Genomic DNA, 20,279 nt, shown 5'->3' on the forward strand with positions numbered 1-20,279 from the left:
CACACACGCTAAGGGGGATGGAGCGGAGTGGGGAAGCAGAGGGGAGACAGAACATCCAGGCTCCCTGGAAATCCTCAGGGAGGGGGAACTCGATGGTAATGCCAAGTGATACTTTGCAGGGGTACTTTGCACATCCCCTGACAACAGCTGTCCTATTGCTGAGCCAACAGCTGCGGTGAAATGTCCCTCCTTAGATGAACTTGCTTTATCAAAATCTAATAATAATGTTAACAGCCCCCTCCATCCCACAGCTACGAGCCCCCTCACTGGAACTGGAAGGAGTTCTGACAGCCACGGTTGCCAAGCACAAACACCAACACTGCCACGGCTGGGTCACAGCCCTGTCCCCCCAGACTGAGGCCCTGGTGCTTGGGGACAGAGAACTTGCTCAGCTCTGTGGCGTTTCAGTGTCCCCCAAGAAGGGCAGGCTGGACAAGCAGCTCGTACTGAAGCATCGTTTATTAATCACCTGTATCAAGCACACATCTGCTCAGCAACGGTGCGTGACGGGGTACAACAGTTGACATCTAACCCGAAGGGAGGCACGTGGTTACAGGATCCGGCACAGCAGGAGGAAGTGTACTGAACCCTCTGGAAAGAGCCTGGCTACAACACGGTGCTCAGGCTGTGCTGTTACAAGGCTGAAGACCAGGGAGAATAAAAGCAGGAGTACAGCTAAGATTAGAGCTGACTTGTGCTTTGGCCAGTGATTTAAACACCAGTTACCCTGTGACTAGGGTAGGACTGTGCAGGTTGGTGCTACACCGAAGGTTATCAGGAGGAGCAGCACAGACCAGGAAACCCAGCGAGCATCTGAGTGGAAAGCCTCAACACTTGTGCAGCACCTCAAGCAGGCAGGAATCTGGAGATGAGGAAAGCCAGGCCCATCCCAGACACACCACGACAGACACCTTGGACTAAATCGCCATGCACACTTCACATACAATCTGGAGTTAAGGAACTCAAAGGTTTTAGCAGGGCTAAAACTCATGCCAAGACACCAACAGGTCGCTGAGACACCAGAGTGAGCTTCATCTTGATAGAAAAAGTCTTTGAAGGCAGAGCGTGAGGAATAACAATACAATGCTTCTAAACCTCCCTGTACCCCACAGCCTGCAGAAGGGTGGATCCAGTGACAGGACAGAGCTCAACCAACATCTTCAACTCTTGCCAGGAGGAATATAAAGAAAAGCAGCTTTGGGATTTTTACCCAGCTCAGTGCTCAAGCCTGGTCAAGGAACATCTGGAGAAAAATGCCTGGTAGCAGGAGTCTGTATTATGAGGTTTTACTTAGCCCCTGTTAAAGAAGCTGAACTAAACCCCAGTCAAATTCTGGTGGAAGAGCTGCCATACTGCAGGAACAGGCTGTAGCTCCTCTCTGAAGATCAATCCTGGCACAGCCCTATCTTTAGTTTAAAGAATTCTGACTGAATAAGTCATGCTTGAAAGATGACAGAGCAGCTCACAGTCCCAGACAAATGCATTTGAGAACTTTAAACACATTTAAGTTCCTGCATCCCAGCATCTCCCTGTGCCAGTGCTGCTGTAGGTGACAGACCTCACATCCTGCACCCAGGGAAGTTCCCTGTGGCCCCACCTGGGCTGGCACTCAGCAGGGCAGGAGCTTTGGGGTCTGCTCCTGCCAGCTCAGGGCTGCTGACATGGTGCCATTCAACATGTGCATGTCTGGAACAAAGTTCTCTGACCCCTGGCTGAACCTGCAGGGACAGCAGGAACAGAGAGCTCAGGAGGTCAGCCAAGACCCAACCATACCCTAAACACTGCTCTCCACATAGGAAAAACCCTCAGCCAGTTAATCATTCCATTCCTCCCAGACACTAAAAGGTGCTTCACTAAAAGGACAGATAAATTAAAAGCAATGAATCACACACCTCACGTATGCAATGGCTTCTGAACAGCTATGTACACCAAAGTAGCATCATTCCCAGAAAAATCTGATCAGCAAATCACACCTTAAAACTCATTCTGGGATTTTATTTTTTTCCTTTCTCCTGGCAAGCCCACCATCTCAAAGGCAACAGAAGAATTCAGAGATTGGTCCTTTCTGAGGGAGTTTGGTAAGGGCCACGGTAGACAGGACTATATACCAGCACAGAGAGCAACTCAGACTCATGAAATGCTACAGACAGTGGATCTCCTGACACACCACACACAGGGCAAAAAATCAAGAGGAACTTTTTAAGTGCAGGATTCCAGCAAGTGCAGCATCAGCAGATGCAAACAGTAAACTGCAAGGTAATTCAGGTATTATTCCAGGGAAGGTCAGGGATGGTTCAGGCAGCTGTCCACAAGGGCTTTCCTCCTCACAAAACTGGGAGCAAGACCACAGGCCAGAATGCACTGATGACTCTCTGAACAAGGCTGTTTCACACTGTACCCATCATGAGGGAGAGCCTGTGCTGGGTGCATGGGTTTGGGAATCCCTGGGAAGCAGCCTCTGCCTGCCCCAGGGCAGCAGCTGACTGCAGCCACGGGAGCAAAGTGTGCTCTGGGGGAAGGGATGCTGCCCACCACAGCATCCTCCAGGGCATGTGGCTGCTGTCCCTGACACTGTGAAACACCTTCTCCTGGCCAGTCCAGTCTGATGACTGATTAAGCCCTTTCAGTACAGGATCTCGGAGTGCCTCAAGCCCTTTTTGTAACCTATGAAGGACCAAAAGTGTCAGTGCTTCTAATCTACAAGTCTTAATGGGTTAATGCAAAACCAAAACGCACAACACAGAAAAGCCAAGCGTGGGACCTACAACAGACAAATATTTGTTCTTGTAAGACTCCCAAGGCAGGAGTCCTGCTGTGACACAAAGAATACTGTGTGCTGTAGCACTCCTTCCCAAAAATATCACCCAAAGACGCTTACATATCACAGACGATTTGGCATCAGAGCTAGGGAGCATCAGTGCCAGCACAGGGTATGTGCTAGAAAGATGAATCCACACGGCAGGGTTTTCACATCTACTCAGGCTACAAAGTGCTTACAGGTTGTGCTGGGACTGAGGCTGGCACTGCTCTCACCAGGTCTCCACCATCAGTCCCAGCCCACCCCAGGCATACAAGCAAGCTCAGCTCCCCATAGGCAGCATCATTCACACCTCACTGCCCAGCCCAGCATCAGCTGCATGGCTCTGCTCAGGTCAGAACCACAGGGTAACCCCACAGGCTCAGCAGATCCAATTTCATTGCCTCCCTCTGCTCTGGGTGAAGAGAAGACTCAAAAGTCCTCCTGGTCTGCTTTAGAGAGGATGTTGTTTCTGCTTCCTTATTTATAACAGCTATCAACAAAAAGCAGGCAAGCCTTCCTCCTCCTCTTCTTCCTCCCCCAGCACTGGAGAGGAGGACTTGCATTACAGGAAAGCTTAACAAAGAAATCCTCTCCCCCGAGCCAAGCCCAGCGCTAAGGCTAAGACTTTGGTCTCACTTCCAATCACGGAGAAGCCCCTGCCAGGATCTGCTGGGCCTCCCGGGCTGCCCCTGTCCCCCTGCTGCCAGCCGGGTGGCCCGGGCAGAGCCACACCCCCTGTAAACGAGCAAGCACAGCACACACACAAGCACACGCCGAAAGCGTCCCGGCCTCCTCAGCACATCACAAAGCAGCAGGGAAGTTTCAAAGCCCATTCAAGTCCTTTGCACCTCTCCTTCACAGACAGATGACTGGGAAGCAGGGCTAGGAAGCTCTTTTGCACATTCAACTGTAAAACATGTGAGGAAGAGGAGCCAGACAACTCTCCTGATTGTTGCTACTGCCTACAGCAAGTTTTGGTACAGATATCCTCTCTTATAGGCACTCAGTGGGTAAAACGTTGCCACAACAAACTTGCCATCAAAAATCTTTCCAGTCAGCATTTTTTGGGCAGCTTTGGAATCACCAGCATTTGCATATTCAACAAAGACCTGAAAGAGAGAGAGGAGAAGTAGGACTTCCAGTGCATCATGCCACTTGTCCTGTCCCATCCCTGCAATGGGGGGAAACCATCCCTAAACAAATTTTCCCCCTCCATCCTTGCTTGAGCAGAGAGCACTGGAGCTAAGAGTTGAATCTCTAAACTGGGATTTCATGTCCTGCTCCTCCATTTGGTAAGGTGGGAGAAAGTATGCTGGTGGTCTATACCCTCAACAATTCCTCTCCCACCCTTTGGCTTTTCCCCTTCATTCCTTCCATCCATGCTAAAGCTGACTGGGCAGCCTTACATAACCAGGAAGGAACCTGTGCTGTCCTTCAAAACAGCCATTTATTTTTAGCCCTGCCATCAGCCAGGAGATTTCCAGGCACTGAGCAGCAGTCCTGCAGCACATGGAGGGTATGCAGGAATACACAGCCTCTTCCCTCCATTCACTTACTTGGCCTTTACCAGGATTCTCCTTTGGAATAAGCAAGGAAACCACCGGTCCATATTTCTGACACTCCTCCTTTATGTCTTCCAGGATATCTGGGAAAGGAAAGAGCTGGTTGGCTTTCACTTTGCAAACTAGGGTGAGCCAACAAACAAGTGAAGACGAGATGAACACATCAAGAACACCCAGACAACAAATATTCCTTTCCTCTCAATTTAAAACAAACTAGCACGAGGTGACACAGCAGAAGCTGACACTGCCTAATGGCCACACAATGAGATGGAAGTGTCTGAACTGAGGCTCAGGAACACAGACCTGCAGGCAGTGAACCTCCAGCAGCAGGTTCCTGCAGCTAGAACATGGGGGATTTAGGAGTGCCTGCTGTGGCACTTGGAGGAGGGGAACTGAAGGAGCTGGCACAAACCCTTCTTTGTGTGAGCAGAGCTCGGCCTTTCAACCCGTGTCCCCAGAGCTCTCTGGTTTGTGCTGCTCACAGGGATTTCACAGCAAGCAGAAATGCAAATCCCACCACCATGCCTGCCATCCACCACACCTCAGGAACTCCAGTGAGATATTTTAGTTCTCTGCTGAGATCATGGACAAGTTCATTAGCAAATTTTTAAGGATCTGTGCTATTGGGCTTCAGAGTCCTGTACATATCCAGCAGAAGCTCAGAGCCACAAACACATTGTGAATTTGGTGGGCACCTACCCAAAGAAGAAAATAATTTTTTTTTTTTTTTTAATTTGGGATCCTTCAAGAATTCCCTACAAGTTCTGCTTTCTCTCTCAATCGGTTCATTCTCTGTTGGTGCAGCTGACCCCTTGCAACCAAAGCTCAGCTGGGCAGATCTGTTTGCTGTTCTTGTGCCTATTAATTGCTCACCTGCTTGCTCTCACATCCCCAGAGCCACAGAAAACAGAGTCTGTAAGACAACACTGCTATATGGGAATTGCACCAACCTTCATATTCTTCTTCACACTGCAGAGAAGCATCACTTAGTACATTTAGCAGCCTCAGCACAGGGGTGGGGAGCATCACCAAATCTTCAATATGGGGAGCTGTTTGACACCCACAGAATTAAAGAAACAAAGTCAGTGTCAAAGGGGCAAGCAAACAGAAAGCTGCCTCAATATGCATTGTGATACTCAAGCACTTACTGCTCTTTGCAGTGCAGTTTTGCTCCTTTCCACTATTAACTGCATTTATAGTCTGAATTCTCCATTTCCATCTTATCTTTACCTGTGCACTGAGAGACTCTTCCAAAGGGCTCTGCACTCTGCAATTATTCTGAGGCCAGCATCTGAAATTATTTTTCAAATTAAGGCTGGAATTGTGTGTACTTAGCCCAGCTCAGAAACTGATGTGACCTCAATAACTATGCTAGTTGAACAAACTACCCCATCTATAAGGAGATGTGAGAAGATTAAAGGAATACTCTGCAACTGCCTCTCCTGTCACTGCTCCCAGACAGGCTTAAAACAGGCTGGCCAGCTTCTCTAATTCCAATTCTTCAGCTGTACTAAGGCACAGGACTCAGATCTCCTTAGAATATCTTTTAGTTCCTCCCTGAACACCATATAAACCCTCTTCCCCAGTTGCAATCCACTGTTTTGAAGACCACCATACTTAAGCTACTTGAACAATGCAGTGCTGTAGAATCAGGCATGGCCACAAGGTGTGTGAGCAGTGATGAAGGATTTCTCAGGAGCAGAAATAAAGCCCTTTGGGTGCTGGGCATGGGGCACTTGGCTCTGGAAAACAGCTCCAGCATGGCCTGGAGCAGGGCAGCATAGATGCCACTGTGGGAAAAGGCCATAGTCAAGGAGAAAAGGCTAATGACAAACTATGAGAGTCACATTCTGAGGATAATCAGTCCTTAGAAACTCAAAGCAACAGAAGTGCCACTTCTGCAGGAAAAAATGCTTGATTTCATGTCCCTGCACACTAGTGACAGGCCACTTATGAATCTAAGGGAACCCAACTTGCAGTACTTGGAGAGTGTTGATGTGTTTATTTGTTTTGGCAGCTACAGCAGCTGAACACAATAGCAGAACCTCACAGCTCAGCCACTTGAAGAGGGGAGAGAAGAGGGAAATGGCTTTATTCCTCCAGTCTGAGCCTTCTGGCCATGCCTGCAAAGTGAGCTGATATTTCCTGGGAAATCCTTCTCCCAGCTAAGCACACAATGCCTCTGAGGGAGCTGACACCTCTGCCAGGCACAGTCACATGTGGATCTCACAGTGCAAGAAGAGATGCAAGGCAAGCACAGATGCTGTGAATCTCCTGCCTGTCATGGAAAAGCCCTTAGGAAAAGCTCAGAGTGTGAAAGGCTTTATCAGCACAGATGATACCCAGGCAGCTCTCAGGGCAGCCCTTTGAAGAAAGGAGCTGCCTTCAGATAGCCAGGCATGTTCCAGCTCCTAGTGCACCTCTAGGACTATTCTTCCACAGGACTGTTTGCAACCAAGACACATCAGATGAACTGAAGGCTGAAAGAACATTGAAGTGTCACCATGGTCTTATATGCCACCCCTTTTATTGACAGAATCATAGAATCGTTTAGGTTGGAAAAGGCCTTTTAAATACGAACTCCAACCTGGCATGGCCAAGCCCACCACTCAACAATGTCCCCAGGTGCCACATCTATACATCTTTTAATGGCCACAGTGACTCCACCACTTCCCTGGGCAGCCTGTTCCAATGTTTGACAACCCTTTCACTGAAGACATTTTTTCCTAACAACTGATCTAAACCTCCTCTGGTGGAACCTGAGGCTGGTTCTTCTTGGCCTGTCACTTGCTACCTGGGAGAAAAGACAGACACTGAAGTAAACCTGTCCTTCATTTCATGTCTTTTTCCAGAGAGGGAGACAAACCAACCCTGAGAACTCAGAGACACCTGGTGTTGTACCCAAGTGACAAATGCATTTCTGGCAATCCCCCTCTGTCCTAGGAGGTACTTTCTGCCCAGCTCCTCTGCAAATGCCAGGTGACACCAACCACACTGACAACACAGGAAAGAACTTGATGAACTGGAAAATCAAGACTTAGCTGTAAATGACAAGGAAAGCTATTCTCAGCTGTCTGCTCCAAACAGAAGAGCCATGTCCAAGTGAAAGGCAAGGACAGATCACTTTCTGACGTGCTGGGAAAGCAGCAGTAAATGCTTCTTTGTGCAGACAAGCTTATGTGCAAGCCTGGCAAAGAAAAGAAGCAGCAAAGAGAACTAAGAAAAATGGCAGCTGTTATATAAACTCTGAGCACTAACCACAGAAGCACCTTCCTCAGTACAGTCAAAAGTCTGTGTGTTTCAAACCAGCCCAGAAAGCACTGCCAATATACAATATACAATATTCCCTCTGCTCTAAAGCAGCCCTGGCTGCAAGGTTCAGCCATGGAAAGCAGCTTTGATTAGAACAGCCCCAGTTTCTGAGACACACCTGAAGTCTGAAAACAGGAGTTTGTTGCCTTTGCCTAACATACAGAAATATCAGTATCTGTAAAAGCAATACTTAATAATTTTTGCAGCATGGTACATCAGGGAGCTTAAGAAAAGCAGGGCTACAATTCAAGGGGAAATGCTAGCTCAGCCTGAAGCATTAATTTATGCTGCAGAAAACCTGGATGCACAGCTCATCACTGGTGCTCTTGAAAGCAGACAAGCTCTGGAGAATGCTACTGAGCTGCATTTGGAACAGAGACAGGGAGGGACACAAGCCCAAGCAGGGAGGTCTCAGCCCACCTTTGCTGCAAGGCACCTGGAGAGGTCTTGAGGAAACACCACTGTTTTATTAAACCAAAGGGACAGCACCAGATGGAAGTGACAGTGACATCTGCCCACGACCTGCCACGTAGGTCACTGCAGAAATAGGCTCACACCACAGACACACTGGGACTGTCTGACCTGTGCAGAGGCAGCAGCAGCTGCCACCACCAGCCACTGCCCAAGGCACTCACATTCTGGTGATTTCTGAACTGGGAAACACTTGGTTTGAGAAAACTCATCCACATAAACACCAGAAACAGCACTGCACTCTTCAAAAGCACCTCAACAGTCAAAATATTAGGCAAATATCCTGGTTATTTCTGTGTCCTCAGATGAATGCTGCTGCCAATACACTCTTGGGGGCAGAGTTTAATCAGAGAATCTAGCTAGGAAATAGTGACAGCCTGTGGGGCTGGAGGGCAGCACTGAGAGTACAGACATCACTCTGACCTCACTCCTGTGGTGCCATGGAGAGCTGGCAAGTGCCACAGAGGAGCAGCAACCAGGCCAGACCAAGAAACAACAGTTAATTGCCCTCTGTGCTGCTTCCAGCACATGCTGAGAGAGCAGGGGCCATAGGCACAGCTTACCAAAGGGAATGCTGAAGAATGGGCTGCACAAAGCCTTCTCAGCAGAGGCTCGTTTTCCTTGGTCACAATGAAGCATGCTGCAAGAGAAGACACCTTTATGTTCATGCATGTGACATTCCTGCACTGACACACCCCACCCAGGCTGGGAGCTAGCAGAGAGGAACACCCCCTCTTTGGAGTGGTTATGGTACAAGGAGAAGAGTGGGAAGCACATCCTGCAATTTGCAGCTGAAGCACACCAGAAGAATCCCCTGAAAGCATTTTGGGGAGATGGCAGAGCAGGCTTTCCTTCTTCATGTCTCTCAGCAGCAAATACTGAAAAATGCTCACTTACAAGTCTACAAGGGACACAGCATGTTCCAGCTCCACATCCTCAGGCCATTCATCCAATAACTCAGGCATACATGCATTCTCATGAGAGTGATCACACTCCAAGGTGCTCCCACATCTTTTCACCAATGGGATTCAAAGCAGCTAATAACCCAGAGCTTGCCTAGGAATATCCCTAACTTGGCTTTACCAGGGGCTCCCAATGCTATTTCTGCCAAGTTGTGTCCTCATTCCTTCATAGCCTCAGAGCACAGTCACAGGAGAGTGAAAACAATCCCCTTGGCAGACTCCTCAGGAGAGTTGCAAAAGTGCCTTTGAATCTTGGCAGCAGTGGAGAGCAGCACTTTCTGTCCCCTCCCTCATTTTTTTGATAGAAATCCCCAAAAGCAGCAGAGTCTGCAGTTTTCTGCAATCTCTTGGCTGCAAGTGCAAAGCACTGATCAACATCATGACTGATACTCTCTATGTGCTTACTCCAAACTGTGCCAAAATCAGAGGAACTGAAACATCTCTGCTAATGCTTGCACTTGTTACCTTGTTACCTTTAATATAACTTGACATTAGATGAAAAAAAGTTGAAAGAAAAGAAAGTGCTAGGTGTGGGCTCGAAGTTGCTACGAGCAAGGCTTGACTTTACAGAGCACATCCTTAAGCACCAGTTATCAAATATGCTATGGTACCTTTTGATAAGGTCTCTGAGGTGATAAGCTGGAATGGCTGAATTAACCACCCCCTCACTGGCAAATATGCGATCAATGATGGCAGAACTGTTTGTCTGGAAAGAAAAAGAAACACTGATTAGGGAGGTAAAAACCACACTGTGCAAAGCTTGCAATATCCTATCGTTTTCCAGAGTGGAATCAGAGGGCTGTGGTTCTCTGGGGTTTTGTGAGGGATCCTCAATGCCAAAGCCTCACATGTTAAACTAGCAGGTTCACATCAAATCAACTTTTTCCCATTTGTCAGCAAAAGCTGGAAATTTCCACATGCAGGAAACTTTTCTGTCGCTGTGGAGACTGTGATGCTGAAAGGATACTCTTTCTGGGAAGGGGAACACAGAAAGTTATTTCACACAGAACAGTCAGGCTCTAGGCTCACAATACAGAGCCTTCCTCTCGTCTTCTCAGGATACAGACTTACAAGAAGACCCCCAAATTACAGCTAACATTGAACTAAACCCAGCAAATAACTGCCCTGCCATTGTGCTGCTGAACTAGCTGACAGCCATCAGCTGATCACTGATTCTGTTCTTCCTCCTATGCCACAACTATAGCCAGCACAGCTTGCCTGACAAATCCGGGCAAGACACAAGGCTTGTGTCAAATCTAGGCTCCAGAGAGAGACTCCTGGAACACTCCTATTTCAGTAACCTGAACACAAGCAGCATTCAGACATGCCATCCCACAGGGCAGGTGGGTCTTTAAGGCTCAGGAACCTTAATTCTCAAGGCAATAGGATTAGATCAACATCCTGGAAACACTACCTAGTTGCCAGGTGCTACCTCACAAATCCAGATTATAAACAAGAAGCAGAATGATTCATTTGGTGCAAGCACGAACTGTCTCACCTTCCATTCCTGAGATTGGACTGTATGTTTCAGTTTCATTCCTGAGAACATTTCCAGTAGAACGATTCCCAGACTCCACAGATCCACAGCAGAGGTACACTCAGTCTCACTCTGGAGCCCTGCCTGTGCCAGGCAGTTCTGCAGTTCTGCCTCTGGAGCCCGATACCCGTCTGTTTGAATATACTTCACATCCTAAAGGAGACCAAACACATGGAAAAAAGTTGATTTTCCACACTCAGGTTCTCCACTCCATCCTTAAATCAGTCCTGATATCCTTCCAAAAGGGTCTCAAAAATACTACTGCTAAATTGGCAGAAAGCACTGCAGAGCCAGTTGTGCGAGGCAGGCAGTTCAACTCCCTACACTGCTGTGCTGAGGGAAAAACAGGACTGTGGAAGAAAAACATCTCCCAGCAAAACAACACTAATATTTGACTCCTGAAACACAGCACTGCTGGGAGGAGGGGGATGGATGTCCCTGTGGACTGGCTCCTTAACCTCTCCTACATGCAGATGATGCTAGAAATTTGGGGATAAGGGTTGAACACCCGTAATACACTCCCCCATCGGCTGCCTGAGAGCACAACCAGCCCTGCTGCCATTATCCAGTGCTGATGTTCTCTGGAAGCAGGCAGCTGAAATGCTCAGACAAGGAAATCATCCAAGGCACTTCCCCTGCACCTCTTCCATCTCCCCTGGAAGCCTCAAGTGCTGCAGCAATCAATACCTGCCCAGCTGCTGTGGCTGGCACAGCGAGAGGAAATGCCCACACACTGCCTGCTCCAAAGAAAATTGAGAATTATAGAATCACACAAACACTGCCTGGAGGGGCTGCTGTGAAGGCTCCAGTCTCCTGCTGCCAGGCAATACTTGCTCTGTCAGCTGTGGCTCTGTCCAGCCAAGTCTTCTAAGTGCCCAAAGACAAACTGCACGCTGTGTCTTTTTAACATGTGGAGAGACTTATTTTAGACACACCAATGCAACTCAAGTTATTCCTTGAGAAGAACATGCAAGCCTACTTCCTCCTGGATAAGGCACAGGATTAGGAATTCTTACCATGAGAATATATTCAGACCAAGATTATGTGGTTCTCTGACTGAAAATAAAATTTACAGAAGACATCTTCCAGCAATAGAGCTCAGAAGTGGTTTATGAACTTAAAAATGATACACAAACTGTTCATCTGTGTCTCTCCTGCTATCAGTAGGGAGCAGAACCTCCAGCATGGCAATAGCAGCAACTTGGCAGGCCCCCAAACAACGTTCAGAGATAGAGGAAGCACTGTGGTCAATGGCACCAGCAAAAAGAGCAAGATGGAATTTCACTCCTACCACCTACAGCATTTGGAGAGCTGTAAGTGGTTGAGACCTTGATCTGTGTACAACCATTCCCTGCTGAACAGCAATTGCAGGAAATTTTGTGTAAGGATAAGCTTGGCAGGGCTGCCATAAATAAAAGTAGCATGGTCTTTGACTCAGATAAGGAAATTATGTATGTAGGCTGCAGCCCAAGGCAGGGGTGAGGATGGGACACTGGTACCTGGTGCACATTCAAAGCAAGGTCAGAAGGCTCACCCATACAACCAGTGTGTTTCTGAGAAAGGGCAAAGGAAACTCAGCCCAAAGAAAGAACATGGAAAGCAAATAGAACACCCCATCAACTATTACGAGGCAACTCGCACAGCAAGCAGCAAAACACAGACCTGAATTAAATAAAAATATCTGCATTAGACACAGGACACCACGAGTGTGTATTTTGCTGATAGACAGCAACAGATTACCACTAGAAACCCAGCCAAGAATGTGGGAGAACTGAAGACAACACGGGGGAGTCAAGAAGTCCAAACATTAAAAACAACTCCTGTACCAAAAAGAATTGAGAGATAGGTCACCCACACAACCCTCTGACATTCACAATCAGTGGGCTGTACTGCCAATACCAGGTAAACCAGTAAAAAAGTATATAAATTTAAAACTGCTAAGTGAGTAAAGTGCGTGGAATAGGGACAAACCAGGACAATGTAGGAAGGCACAGAAAAAATTACCATCCATCACCCAGTGATTAAAGGCAAGTGTGCTACAAGGTTACCTGATGGAAAAGATCAGAGTAAAGTCTCTTTCTGAGACTTCTCACAGGCTGCTACTGAGAGAGGGAGGAGTGAAAGAACATCTATCAAGGCAACAGCAGAACCTCCTGAGGTTCTCTGCTTCCATCAGAAGCCATGAAAGATAATAAAATGGGCAAGGACAAACAACTCAGTATTGCCACAACAAAAGTGACAGCAAGAACACTGAGCAGGAGAGCAGCAAATGGGACAAAGAGTAGAACGGGCAGAGATTGTCTGTGTCAGTAAAGAACAGACACTGCCCACCCAGGGCAATTTTGATACGTGTGGGAAAGAAACATCCAGACTTCCTGAGGAAGGGAGGCTGCTGAAGACAGGGTGAAAGTAAAGGCAAGCACAAGGACACTGTCAGAGATAACACACTTGGCTGGGGAGGCTGATGGCAAAGCCTGGATTAGTACACATGATAAGGGATGATAAAAGGGAATTCTACATTTCTGGGTGCTCCCACTCGTCTGACCACATAAAAACTAGCACACTTTCCAGGAAGCTGAGACACCACTTTTCTCAGCGCATCATTAACACTGGAATTTGTAGCACAAACACCAACAGAAACCAGAGACATGCAAGGAAAATGGGAACACAGCTTCGGTGTCTGGGGCAGACAACATTTTAGCCTTTTCCAGTAAATCCTCAGCACCAGCTCAGCTCCTACTCTGATCAGGTCACTTGGAAAACATCACAGAGCCACACAACTCAACACAGAGCCATCTGCCTCAAGAGCAGCACATTCCAAACCTGATTCCCCTCCTTGAAGCTAAGTCCAAAGTCAATGAGCTTAAAGCACTCCTCCTCTGCACTCCACAGGATGTTGCGTGGCTTGAGGTCTGCGTGCACGTAGCCTTTGTGGTGCAGGAAAGCCAGGGCCTCCAGGACATCTCGGGCACAGTGCTGGATCATCCACATGGAGCAGCCCTGGTTGCTGGAGTGCAGCAGCAGCTCGGACACGCTGATGTCCAGCAGCTCCAGCAGCAGACAGCGGGATGGACCGTTGGCAGAGTAGTGGTTGGTGAACACGCCGTAGAGTGTCACTGCAACGAGACACAGGGACAGGCATCGGGAACCAGCCTTCCACCCCTGCTCACCACAAAGGCTGGGGCAGGCAGCTCAGACCATCTGTAACATCTGGGTGATGTTCAGACAACCAGGGAGGAAGAAGCAAGGGAAAACCAGCCGTGTCACCCCCACGAGCTTTAGAGGACAGGCTGGTCTCACAACACTCCCCAGGCTCTGCTGAAGTGACAGGGCCCAGTGCTCCTGCTCGGGAGATGGATATGCACATCCCAGAGGACAAATTGGACACAGTGCTGCTCTTCAGAGACATGTCAATCTCATCCCGTGACAAACTTTGCAGTGTAGGAACCCATGTGCTGTCCAGGCACACCATGGCATTAAAAAGCATTTCACACCGACAAAAAATATCAGCGGTGGACGAACTTTGGCACTTCCAGCAATCACGTCTGACACACAGACTTCTTCCCTTCCCAGGCTCATTCCCACCCACGAAGGCAGCCCAGGAACTGCAGCCCAGTGGGAACAGAGTCCTCGCTGGGGCTCTGGCACCCTGCCCAAAGGAGCGCTCTGGGGTGTGACACGCTCTGCCCATTTCTCCTGCCCACCGCGGAGATGTCACTTGCCGATCTCCCACCCAGGGAAGGCGTGGGGCACTGCAGGGGAGCTGCTTTGGGGTGTCTAGGCTAGGGGCCCTCAGATCTGCCCACTCAGCGGTGCCACTCCGAGGGCACACTGGCCTGGGGGCGATTCCGGAGTGAGGCTCCCTCTATTCCCAAAGGAGCTGGGAGCTCCCTTCCCTGGCAGGGAGGGCGGTTCGGACACCGGTGTGGCAGGGGAGGCTGCCCTGGGGGTGCCCTGGGGCCAGAGGGTGCCCGAGGAGGGCTGTTCGGGGCGCCGGGGCCGGGGCGGGGGTGCCGTTACCGATGTTGCGGTGCCCGCGGAGCTGCTCGAGCGCGGCGCGCTCCTTGCGGAACCCGTACTCGGCGCAGTCGGCGGCGGGCGGGCGGGCGCCGGGGCGGCGAGCGGGGCCGGGCCGCGGCCCCGGGGGCGGCACGAACTCCTTGACGGCGCCGGGGGGGGCCCGGGGGTCCCCGCAGCAGCGCACCCGGTACACCGAGGCCGAGGAGCCGCTGCCCAGCGGCGCCTGCACTTCCCACAGCCGGCCCAGCGCCTCCAGCAGCGGCGGCGCCGCGCCCCACGCGCACCCCGACATGGCCGGCCCGCCTCACATCGCCATCCCGCCGCCGCCCCGCCGCTGCCCCGGCACCGGCCCCGGCCCCGGCCGCCGCCGCGCTCCGGCCGCCATGACACCGGAAACGGGGCGGCACGGCGGGCGGCACCGCCCCCGGCGGGGCGGGCACCGGGCCCAGGAGCGGGCGGGGTCCCGCCGTACCCTCTGCCTTCAGCACTGTCGGGGATCACACGCCCTCAGCCCAAACACCAGCCAGGGCTCCCGTCGGGGTCCGGTCCCCTCAGCCGGGCACCCCAAAGCCCGGTCCCCTGTGCTCGGGCACAGGCGGGCTCCAGCCCCTCAACAGCCTCGGGATCCCTCAGCCCGGGCACCCCCGGGATCCGGTGCCCTCAGCCGGGCACAGGCGGGCTCCGTCTCCCTCAGCCCTCCCGGGGCTCACACGCCCTCAGCCCAGACACCAGCCAGGGCTCCCGTCAGGTCCGATCCCCTCAGCCCAGTCCCCTCAGCCCAGACATCAGCCAGGGCTCCCGTCAGGTCCGATCCCCTCAGCCCAGACACCCCCTCAGCCCAGTCCCCTCAGCCCAGAAACCAGACAGGGCTCCCGTGCCCTCAGTGCCAAGCAAGCAGCACAGCCACGTTCTCCACCCCAATCTGGACACCACCGAAGTCCCCCTCCACCCCTGGCTCCCCACCAGGATGGTGTCTAAGTCGTGCCTGGGTGTCCTCTCCCATCAAGGGGAATGCTACACATCAGTGGGTAAAAAAGAAAAAAAGAATTTATTGTGCAATATGCATCTCTTGTCCCAAACCACACACACGCACCCTGACAACATAAATAGAGGGACTGGACTGGCTGTGAGTGACGACCCCTTTGTTAAGGGAAGGTTCCCTTGGGATCACAGTGATGGAAGATGCTGGTTCTTCAGAGAGGGGCTGCAAGTCCTGGTTTCCATCAACGCCTCCATTGCAGCACACACAGACACCCTGTATCTGAGGGTAGAGGTGGCCATGCACAGCGTGATCACATTGTCACAGAGTGCCGGACACCTCAGCACTGAACACAGGCTCTGTGCAACTCTGTATCCCTTCACTCCTGAGCTGGGCTTTCCCAGAGCCCAGAGCTGCAGGGCCCCAGTGCCACCACGGCATCACCACACCAATGGTAAGGACATGGATGGCTGCTCCCAGGGCAACGCGATCCACACTCACAGCTTCCTTCCTTCAGTGGGACAGTGTGGCTTTGGCTGGTGGGAGTAATTTCTTCGGCCCAACCACCCCGTTGTGGCCCAGAAGGAGCTGTGAGCAGGCCCATCCATGCGTTCCTGGGTTCCTCCAACCCAACCCGGGGCTTTGGGGCTTTTCCTCTGAAAAACCACCTTTGTGGTGAGGATGTACATAAAAGCTCTAAAGCAAAAAGTTCCAACCCCCAGCTGCTTCCTTGCATTGGCACAGGTGTCTCCAGGCTGGCTAACCCCTCCTGCAATCCATGGTGAAACACTCATCCAGCAGTATCAGAGAACCACGTGGCTTCGTGTATCCCAGTCTTGCAGAGACCACTGTCCCAGGAAATAAAGGGGAGAAGTGACACTGGTCCAAAACTGCCTGGACAGTTCTGTCCACGGTGTCTGGGACGAGACCAGGAAACAAGCAGGAGTTGGAAGGGGGTCTCACAGAGAGCTCAGCTCCCTGCCAGAGTCCACTGGCCAGCAGCTGGGCAGTCCCCAGTGCCCAGCCCTGTGCCCTGCCAGAGCCCAGGTCTCCTGCACCTGGGGCTCCACTGCAAGGAGATGCACTCAGCATGGAAACACCATGTGGCCAGCAGCTGGAGAAGGCCCTGGGCACATCTGCAGTCCTGGCTCGCTGGCACCAGGCACTGGGGCTGGGTGAGCCTGCTGGTACCCCAGGATGGGGTATCTCAGCAAGCACAGGGCAGAAGCTGGGAAATCCTCTGGACCAAGGCAGCCAGTGCAGACACAGGAAGTGTGTGGTGCTTTTGGGATGCTCACAGGATCCCACGCTCCAGCAGAGACGATGGGTTTGGGGCAGGCTGGCACTTCTACCCCCACGCACACCTAGGTCCCCAGTTCAGCAAGGCTCCTGGCTGCAGACAGGGTGGCAGTGGCACTGTGGCAGGACAGGAGCTTGGCACTGGCCAGGATGGATAGGCCCAGAATGGGGCTGCAGAAGCCATGGCAGGACAGGCTGTGTCCCTCCTGGGAATTTGGGGAGAAGCAGGCTGTCATGGCTCCCTAGAGCCCACACAGGGCAGCAATGGCTCCTTCCACCCTGAGGCTTCCCCCTTTCCAAAATAATCACCCAAAAAAAGGCAAGTGGCAACGAGAGACAAGCCTGGGAGAGCCAGCCCCCGTGGTGGCCCTGTCACAGCTACCCACTGCTACTCAAAGGACAGTAGGTCGGGATGGGCCCCCTCCACCTCCCAGCCAGGGCTACGTAGTTCTGGCCGCCCTGTGCTCCCTGGTGGCTCGTGCTCCAGCCCTGGTCTCTGTGAGGGCTTCTCTGTGCTGGGTGACATCTCAGTGGCCCTGTCACCCACTTGCCACTGGCTCTCCCGGCTGCCCTTGTGGATGAGGTCGGGCACGGGTAAGGCACTGGTAGGCTGGTCCCCACTGGGCTCTAGAGCGCCCGTCACGCTGGGGACCCCAGGGCATTCTGGAGGAGATGGGTCCCCCATCCCCAGCTGCTCCTCTGCCAGGTCAGGGTGGGCTGTGGGTGGTTCGTGAGGCTCCTCGGTGCCACTGCTCGTGCCGGTCCCCTCCATCTGCGGAGCGATGAGCATGTCCTGGGGGGTCTTCAGGGCACGCGGCGTCCGCTTCTTGGTGATGGGGGGCGGGGGTTCCAGCCGGGGAAAAGCCTCCAGCCCCGCAGCCCTGCAAGCACAGAGGGACAGCTCATTCAGCCCCACGCTCCAGCCTGTCCCAAAGGCCCTGGCACGGGGTGCACGCTGCAGGGACACTCACCCATCCTCAGCAGCCGGCTGTCCCGCGCCCAGCACGGCGCCCGCGCTGGCGTTCACCTCCATGGCTCCCACGCCGGGCAGGCCGGCCGGCTCCCTGCGGCGCAGCAGGTCGTTCACCCTGGCGCCCACGGCCTTGCCCAGGTTGCGGAGGTGCTGGGTGCCAGCGGGCCGGCAGGGCTGGGGCACGCTGCCCGCCGCGGCAGGGACGTGCTGTGCCCGTGGCGTGGGCGCCGCGCTGGCACTGGCGTTCTCAAACATGCTCTGGTCCACTGGAGGGGGAAAGGGAACAGAGAGGATGTGAGCCAGGCTGGAGGGGGGATCCCAGCAGGACTGGCACACCGTGGGAACACAATTTTGGGAACTGGGAGGATGTTCCTACAGCCCCACAGAGGCTATGGGCAGCCAGGCTGCACAGGGCAGTGCATGCACGGGGGACCAGCGTGGGGCAAGACAGGGTAGCAGCGAGCCCAGGGCTCCAGGTTGGCACTGCCAGCACACCAAGAGCTTTTCTTACCTGACACCAAGCGACTGGGGAAGCAGGTTGTGGGAAAAGAGAGAGAGAGCAAGCATTTACCAGGGGAATGGCAAGGGAAGAACTTGCCTGTCCCTTCCACACTGCCAGGTGAGGTGTGCTGCCCACCCCTGCTCAGACCTTTCATGCTGCCTGAAGAGATGGCATTCACATGGGGGCCCCTTGTCAGCCACACCCTGGTAAAGCCACAGGGCCTCCTCTGGGGGCACCCACAGAGTGGGCTCTGCTCTGCCCACCCCACCATGGCTCCCTCAGCTCAGCCAGACTGGGTCTCTGTGGTGGGTGGCAGCAGGTGCTTGCTGAGGAAAGGGCTCTGCAGTCACACCCCACATCTGAGCTACACTGGCTTCTCCACCATGTCTTCCCAGCAAAAGTCCTTGAAGCTGTGGGGCTGCACCCAGGAGTGCCAGCTCAAATCCCCGTGGCTGCCTCCATGACAGTGTGGGTTTGTGTGATGGATCCAGCCAGTTCCTGGCTGAGCCTGGTGCTGTTCTGGGGCCACACTGCCCATCAGCATCCTCTGCCCAACTCCACCACTGCATCCCAGGGGCACATACTGGGACAGAGACAACCACCTCCACATTCCCTGGGACAGGCAGAGAGGAAGGGTTCCCAGCACTGCTCCAGTCCCTGCAGCCCCCCGGGGTGTCCCTGCAGCCCCCTGGATATCCCTGCATCCCCCCGGATGTCCCTGCAGCTCCCCGGGTATCCCTGCAGCCCCCCGGGTGTCCCTACAGCCCCCTGGATGTCCCTGCATCCCCCGAGTGTCTCTGCAGTCCTTGGGTGTGTGTGCAGCCCCCTGAGTATCCCTGCAGCCCCCCAGGTGTCCCTGCATCCCTCTAGGTGTCCCTGCAGCCCCAGCAGCCAGACGGCTGCCACGGGAGGGCAGTGCTCCATCACTCCTGCCAGCAGCAGAATGAATTGTTTCAGGAGCAGTCAGCTTCTGCGTGTGTGCTGCTTTTGCCTACAGAACACTTCTGCCATCCTTTAAGACAGCCTCTTCCCTACTTTTCCTTCTCCAGCAGCCAAAAATTTCCCGAGCCCTGGAAATGCCAATTAGCATCTCTGCACCTCCGTGAGGAGCCCTGCAGATGCCAGGAAGCCCCTGGCACCCTCCAGCTGTTGGATCAGCCCTGAGACAAAGCTGTGCTGTGCAGTGGCTGAAGGGCAAGACTGAAACATCTCTATTCCCAGCAATATTCTGGGCACCTTGCTCTCGTGGACATCCTGTGGCTGGCACCACAAGCAGGGGTCCCACAGGAGAGGAGGCTCAGGTTGGAGGGGGTCTCTGCAAGGCCAGAGGATGCCAGTGCTTGTGCTGGCACCCAGCATGAAGAGGGAAGGAAGTACAGAAAGAGAGAGTCAGTGAGAAGAAAGAGACAACAGAAAGCCTTGAGAAATAGAAAGATTTATTTAGCAAAAGCCAGTTGACTAATGACAACACCCAAGGGTTAAGTGCACTTACATTGACAGATTGGCTTCCCAGACAGATTGAGTCAACAGTTAGTAATACGACAGTTGTAGGAAAAGAAAGGACAAAAAATATAGCTATAAAACCCCTGTCAAGGTCCATAACAAAAGTGAGAGGCTAGAGAGGAGTCTTGGAGGCAGCGCTGACTTAGGAGGGGTCATTTACACGTGTACACCCATGGCACAGCATGGGGCCGGCAGGATCCCACCCAGCACCCCCTCTGCCTGTGGGGCACCTGCCACTGTCCCCTGTGGGCAGTGTGGGGCAGGATCCCGAGACCACAGCTGGTGCTGACAGCCCCTGCAGGAGCTGGGACAAGGCCTGGGCTCTGGGTGCAGCAGGGAGGGACCCGGGCAGTGGCTCA

General features: G+C 52.7%; 2 protein-coding genes across 10 annotated transcripts in view; both read right to left on the reverse strand.

Moving 5' to 3' along the window:
• Positions 1–441: 441 nt before the first annotated feature.
• On the reverse strand, positions 442–15,035 carry UHMK1 (U2AF homology motif kinase 1). Of its 2 annotated transcripts, none has more exons than XM_014874687.2 (8): positions 14,665–15,035; positions 13,468–13,760; positions 10,606–10,797; positions 9,719–9,813; positions 8,709–8,785; positions 5,313–5,411; positions 4,357–4,445; positions 442–3,909 (listed from the first exon to the last, which is right to left on the reverse strand). In XM_014874687.2, exons 1-8 carry the CDS (start codon positions 14,954–14,956, stop codon positions 3,763–3,765), a joined length of 1,284 nt encoding a protein of 427 aa, XP_014730173.1. In that variant the 5' UTR covers positions 14,957–15,035; the 3' UTR covers positions 442–3,762. The 2 variants fall into 2 exon arrangements, with proteins under 2 accessions (XP_014730173.1, XP_088026340.1); XM_088170214.1 differs by lacking the exon at positions 14,665–15,035 and adding an exon at positions 14,167–14,350.
• A 654-nt stretch (positions 15,036–15,689) lies between these two features.
• The window catches only part of NOS1AP (nitric oxide synthase 1 adaptor protein), a 37,907-nt gene continuing 33,317 nt past the window's right edge, over positions 15,690–20,279 (reverse strand). For all 8 annotated transcript variants that reach the window (XM_088170218.1, XM_088170219.1, XM_088170217.1 and 5 more), the window contains 2 exons: positions 17,914–18,181; positions 15,690–17,823 (listed from right to left, as the gene is read on the reverse strand). In XM_088170218.1, the coding sequence (XP_088026344.1) occupies positions 17,331–17,823; positions 17,914–18,181 (761 nt within the window). In that variant the 3' untranslated portion in view covers positions 15,690–17,330. The remainder of the gene's footprint in view (positions 17,824–17,913; positions 18,182–20,279) is intronic.

The sequence above is a fragment of the Sturnus vulgaris genome, chromosome 9 (assembly GCF_052056855.1).
Source record: "Sturnus vulgaris isolate bStuVul1 chromosome 9, bStuVul1.hap1, whole genome shotgun sequence".
Lineage (NCBI taxonomy): Eukaryota > Metazoa > Chordata > Aves > Passeriformes > Sturnidae > Sturnus > Sturnus vulgaris.

Coding starts and splice junctions, on each gene's coding strand:
- UHMK1 (XM_014874687.2), bottom strand. CDS start 14,956: ATGTCGGGGTGCGCGTGGGGCGCGGCGCCGCCGCTGCTGGAGGCGCTG. Junction 5,412..8,708: donor ATTCTTCAGCATTCCCTTTG/GTAAGCTGTGCC, acceptor GGTGTCAAACAG/CTCCCCATATTGAAGATTTG. Junction 3,910..4,356: donor AGAATCCTGGTAAAGGCCAA/GTAAGTGAATGG, acceptor TCTCTCTTTCAG/GTCTTTGTTGAATATGCAAA.